Source organism: Anopheles funestus, chromosome 3RL, assembly GCF_943734845.2.
Source record: "Anopheles funestus chromosome 3RL, idAnoFuneDA-416_04, whole genome shotgun sequence".
Lineage (NCBI taxonomy): Eukaryota > Metazoa > Arthropoda > Insecta > Diptera > Culicidae > Anopheles > Anopheles funestus.
Window position 1 is genome coordinate 83492242 of NC_064599.1, and position 6000 is coordinate 83498241.

Consider the following 6000-nt stretch of genomic DNA (forward strand, 5'->3'; position numbering starts at 1 on the left):
TGCTCCTAAATACAATTAAATGCTTCCGAATAAACGCATTCCACAAACGATATCATATCTGCTTTTTATTTCATTTCGTAAACTGGGCGCACTTAGCTGCGTACAATTTACAAAATTTTATCATCACTGTCTGGTTGGAATCGGGATGCTTTCCTTGCTTTCGTTCCGTCCTTCCTTCGCCACGATGAACAGACATCCATTTTACAATATTAAAGCAACGTTTCCCACACAACTATGTATGTATGTATGTATGTGGTCCTCGTTCGTGTTTAATGGTGCCACAATGTTTCACCGCTCGTCAATGGTTTTCGTGGTTTGAGTAGAACCTACAAGAGTGGTGAATTTTACCACATTCTACTTTTCAGTTATGAATTCCAACTTACACTAGGAAAAACTTGTTTCAGTGATTTAATTTCAAAAATGATCTGTCTGAGTCTGTTGGTCTCTTTTTACAGATCGTCTTCGGATTAACATAATTGAAACCCATAACAAGAAATTAAAAATATATTGACTTGAGAAAATACTTGCAAAGAAAACCAGTTTAAAGTTAATTTTCTCACACAGTAAATTGTTTAGTAATATTAAAAAAAGCTCATCTTCTTAAATCTCATTTGAGAATTGTTTGTGACATTGTCTATTTGCACCTTTATTGCACTGATTTCTATCTTCAAAACAGCTTCGAACGGAACAAACCATTTCGCTTTATTTGAAACCGTTAGCCTTCTTGGCACAAATCGCCAAAAGCAAACATAGACCGCTCAACCCAATGCCCTAAATCAAGTTCATCGGGTTAAATTGTTCCATGCCGGATCAAATACGTAATCGGAGCAGAAGTGAAGAACGTTGGGAAACTAGATAAGACCGGGCTTGAAGCATTATCGGACGCTACGGAAAATCCTTCCAAAGTGTTCCCTTTAAAAAAAGGAGGATTTAGCTGTCTATCAGGTCGGCAGCATTCAAAGGACGTTGGCTTTTCACAGTTAAAGTAACGGTTTGCTGCCGTATCTACGTTTCTGCAGTAAATTACTCTGTCAAACTCTTGCCAAGTTGGAGCAGACGAAGGACAATGGATGCGTGGGTCATTTTTTTCTTGATCCAGTCTTTCATGGTCTCCAGTTGAAACTTTTTCTACTACTTTTCTCCTGTTGACGTAAAGAAATTTTTATCAGTCGAAATGTTCGTGCCATCAGACATTGTGCTTTTTGGTAAACCATTTTCAACGTTCAATCTATCCATTACCAGATATTTTAAAGTGTAAACTTTTTTATTAATTGGAGGTACATTTTTTGTTAATGCGTTAAGCAACTAGGATTTCGGTTATTTAATTATCAAACCCCACAGATCGTTGCTTTTCTAAAATACAAAAATTTGTAGTGCTCAAGTTTCCTTTCCGTAGAAAGAAATAACTTTCCTTGACGATTGAATAAATTTAAAATCGCTCTTGGCAAAAGAGTTTTCTGTTTGAAGGTTTGCTCTATCGATACTTCTTAAGAACGGTCAGCCCATATCAAGAAATTTCAAAGATTAAAGATAAAACAATCTTATCGGCAACCATTACGCAGAAAGGAATGATATTTGTTTTCTGTCTCCTGTGAAGGAAGCTTCATTCCGAGGATAGATAAGGTTTATTTCACTGAAGGCATTGTTTTCAGTAAATCTCGGAAGCTTAATTCCAAAAAATACACTTTAAGTAAAATGGCCAAGCATATAATTGAAAAAAAAATTGAAAAATTGAACCTAGTTTTCATTTAAAAAGAATATCTTTCCCGTTTCTTTTTTTTACACTTCTTTGAAGTTTTCAGCATTTTAGTTCTTGTATTGGTGTTTAATGTTTCAATGTAAAGTGCATGGATCGTACTTGTTTTGCTATGTAAATAGACGTATTTTAGTGATCACTTAAACAGTATTAAGTTTTGCAAACGTGTGCGTTAAGGATGTGGTGGAAAGAAATGCATTTATCCGTATAAGAATTAGCCCACAACACACTTAAATCATTCGCCATAAGTACACTGCATAACAATACACAGTTCGTTCGCTTCGATTGCTTTTACTTCATTCATCTTTGCTGCGTTCATCAACCACTGGTAGAATGCGTATTTGCTATGCTTCGTGAGTTTGAGAGTGAATCGCCTGCCACTAATTGAACCACCATTGCTGACCTTTGCCTATCTCTTTCACCTTCGATTATGACACTTGCTTTCCACCATCTTTGCCAACGCTACCTTGCTTACTGACACACCTGAAGCGCAGTGCTCACCTCCAAGCATGTCCGTCCTAGAGCACAGAACGCAATCACACCACGTTCCTGCTCTTCCGCATTTGCTGTCTCTTCCTTTTCTGGTTTTGCTGTTTTTCATGTGTTTTGTTTTCTTACTCGGTGGAGCTTTCCGTTTCGTTAAGGCGATTTCCAAGTTTCCTTAGATAAGTCCCACTTCAAACGTGCGTATATATTGTATACGTGCCCCATTATTATTAGGCTGCTCAGACCCATCCCGAACCTTTGGCAAAAGCTTCCTGTATGGCACTAACATCGATTGGTTTCCGCTGGAAGGTAACTGCGACGCAGACGGCGAGCGGCGGCGGTATGATAGCGAACGTGGCTGGCGGTTCGGGCGGTATCGCGGCGGCGGTCGTCGCGGTGATCGGGCGACCCCTGCCAACGATCAGCGAAACGACGACCGCCTTCACGAACGTTTCCTCCGCCAACACGAGCCCGGAGAAGGGTTCGCTTGGCAATGGCATCGAGCGGGACCGGATCGAGATCGATCCACCGACGGCGGACATCTCGATGGCCTACCCGTCCGGCAATCAGGCGTCCTGCTCGTCCACCCGACCGCCCGGCTCGTCCGGGCTCGCCTCGCGCAAGAAGACACAATCGTCCACCGACTCGAAGCGCGAGCGGAAGGCCGCCAAAACGCTAGCCATCATTACCGGCGCGTTCGTGTGCTGCTGGCTGCCCTTCTTCATCATCGCGATCCTGTTGCCGACCTGCACGAGCTGCGACATCAGCCCACTCATTACGAGCGTCTGTCTGTGGCTCGGCTACTTCAACTCGACGCTCAATCCGATCATCTACACCATCTTCAGTCCGGAGTTTCGGCACGCATTCAAGCGCATCCTTTGCGGGCGAAGGTACAGCTTGCGGCGAACGCGAAACCTCGGCGTGCGTCACATGCGGTAGAGCAACGACGACTCTTCCGCTGCTAAACAACGGATGGCGTGGCCTGTGCCATATCAAGTGAAACACCTGCGGCACGAATTACTACTATTCGCTTAGACGAGCTGTGTACGAATTACTATAATATCCTTAGTTACTAGCGACACCATCACACCATCATCTCTGTGTGCGTGTGTGTGTGTGTGTACTTTGTGAATGTCTTAAGTGTGATCCATAGTACAATAGTAAGCGGAGGCGAATCGTTACATCAGTGTCAGTGATGACTGGCTACTGCCAGTCACATGTAAATAGTGCAAAAGAAGGGGAGAAATTGTACATCTCCTGTCGAACTGTCGGATAGGAACCGCATCACACATTCACAGAAACGGGATAAGCGGAAGCAATGTGTACGACAATGGAGGGACGATTGGGGCGAGCTACACAGCTGGCCCCCATTCTTCCCCACAAAGTCTAACCGTTGATTCGCTTCTTAGAAGATATAGTTGACGTCGTTTGTTTATTAAGACGGTGTATTTACTTACTAAACTGTTTAGCCCGATAAGCTCATGAAACGGGGTGGTCTAAGAGATCACGATTGGTTCGGAAATCGTCGATAAGCTGCAACTTTCTAGCGCTATTTAAAATTTAGAATCCACAGAAAGCCATTTTACGCTGGTTCATTTATGTAAGATGGCGAGAGTTATGCTAAACACGTACACGAATGCTCGGGCAAGGAAAAGAAAATCAAAACTGTACAATCATGTCCACTAGATGCGTGAACTGTAGTACGCCAAGTGCTTAGGAGAATGTGAGCAACTGTTATCTAAAACTCACTCCGTACAACCGCAGACAAAACATCGTTTGGGTACATTTTCAGACAACTGGAAGCAATAGTGCTTAGATAAAACGTATCAGTTGCTAATTTTTGTTATTAATTTTGAAACGTTCTAACTTTTAAAAATTATTCAACTAAAAGGAGGGATACAAGTTCAATAAGATCGTGAGAACAACTGATAACTTGTTATACAGGTGAAGGTGAATTCGTTCTTGAAATACTCCCCGAAACATTGATCAGCTGATTACTCTTACTGCCACACAAGGTTATCGTTACGTCACGTTGGCTTTACGAAGGAAGAAATTGACCGTCAAAACCCATCTTATCATATTATCAAAGGTTGCAAAGGTAAGCCTCCACAACATCAGCAAGCATGAACTAGGATACGATACTCTTTACCTGGCATGAAAATGCGGAACACGTCACTTATACGGGCCAATAAAAGCGTACGAGCATAAAATTGTTCTCATGAAACGTCACCTTGGCTTGGGGTATGTATGTGGATGTACATACGTGAGTGTGTGTGTGTGTTTAGCGCACGTGCGAGATGAGCTCTGTTATTTTTTTGGAATCTTAATTTCCGACTTTCGGGCTAGCATACCAGCTACCAGCACATTTACACACACACACACAAGAGCAGTGAGATGTTAATTTTTAATGAATCACGTGAGGTGAAAGTATAACTGTTGGATTTACGACAGAAACACTACACATGTACACCAGCAAAGGACGGATATGAACATATCTATCCCGAAGCGTTGGTAGGGTTTTACTGCATGACAACGTAAGCATGAATGTCAACGTTCTTTAGAAGACATTTCTAACCTTAACCTTAACCATGCTGTATGGAATTTCCTATAAGGGAACTCTCTTCCTACGAAGAAAATAAATGAACATTTACGCTTATTTTTATTCACGCTTGCGGCCAACTGATTGGGCTGGCGTAATGATGGTGACGATCTTTTGCTCATTGCTGGTGGGACAATTTTATGATTATCATCTTCACACCATGTTCGAGCTTGTTTTATGAAGTTTTATTTTTATTTTACATTGTGCTTCCCTATATTGACAAAAATATTTAAACCGCGTTGTTAAAAATTTTCAATTACTATATTGAGTATTTTTTTAACTAATGTGATCTAGATGACACTATGATAGCAAGAAGTAAATTGCCAACATGCTTGAACATCTTTCTTCTCTCTCTTTTTGGCTTAACGACTTTTAAGGTCAAAAGTTCAAGAGGTTCTTAAATAAATGAAAATTTGGAGAGTCCGTTTTTTTCATGGAAATCCATACTGTAACGCTTTCTTGTCATGGATAAAGAAGCTTAAACCCATCAAATTTAAATGAAATAACACTACCAATCCAAGATGATTGACTTAACCTTACTCAATTTACTAAATTGAATTCGAACTGAATAGTAAAGCCTAATATTTACATAATAAGTACCGTTTCTTATAAAAATGCTATTAGAAATGTTAAACACACGGTGCACATTTTTCATATGGATTTAAATAGTCTTTGCTACTTCTGTTCATCTTGCTCCTCAACAGAGATTCGATCCTTTCATCGATTAGAAAGCCTACGCAATCTGGTGTTAAGTGTACTGTCAACGAAACGAAAGCTAGTTTTGATAAAAGGAAGAACAGAATTTGGTTCAATCAGGTACTCCTGCGCAAGCCAGTTTGCAAGTGGTTGATACTAATCAATCCGATTAAGAATCGGCAAGGATAACAGCTACGAGTTTGTCGACCCGAATCTTCGCCGCTTTGTCTACCTTCATATGAAACTTAATATCCTCATCCACAACTCTCTCCGGGACACATAATCCTACCCATGGTAAGGGTGATTTGAAGTAAACAATCCTCTCCGGGCCAGTATGTAAAGTTTATCGAATGGATTTGGTAAGCTGTAACATGTGGAACGGAAGGTGTCATTAAGGTATTCTTAGAAATCTGTGTTGGAATTTCAACCACTATCGATCGTTGGCACGAGATGAAAGTTTTCT

General features: G+C 41.0%; 1 protein-coding gene across 1 annotated transcript in view; it reads left to right on the top strand.

The window, feature by feature from the left end:
- The window catches only part of LOC125770587 (5-hydroxytryptamine receptor-like), a 72847-nt gene extending 67425 nt beyond the window's left edge, over positions 1-5422 (top strand). The window contains exon 7 of the mRNA XM_049440342.1: positions 2552-5422. Coding sequence (XP_049296299.1) covers positions 2552-3181 — 630 coding nt within the window. The 3' untranslated portion in view covers positions 3182-5422. The remainder of the gene's footprint in view (positions 1-2551) is intronic.
- Positions 5423-6000: the final 578 nt, after the last annotated feature.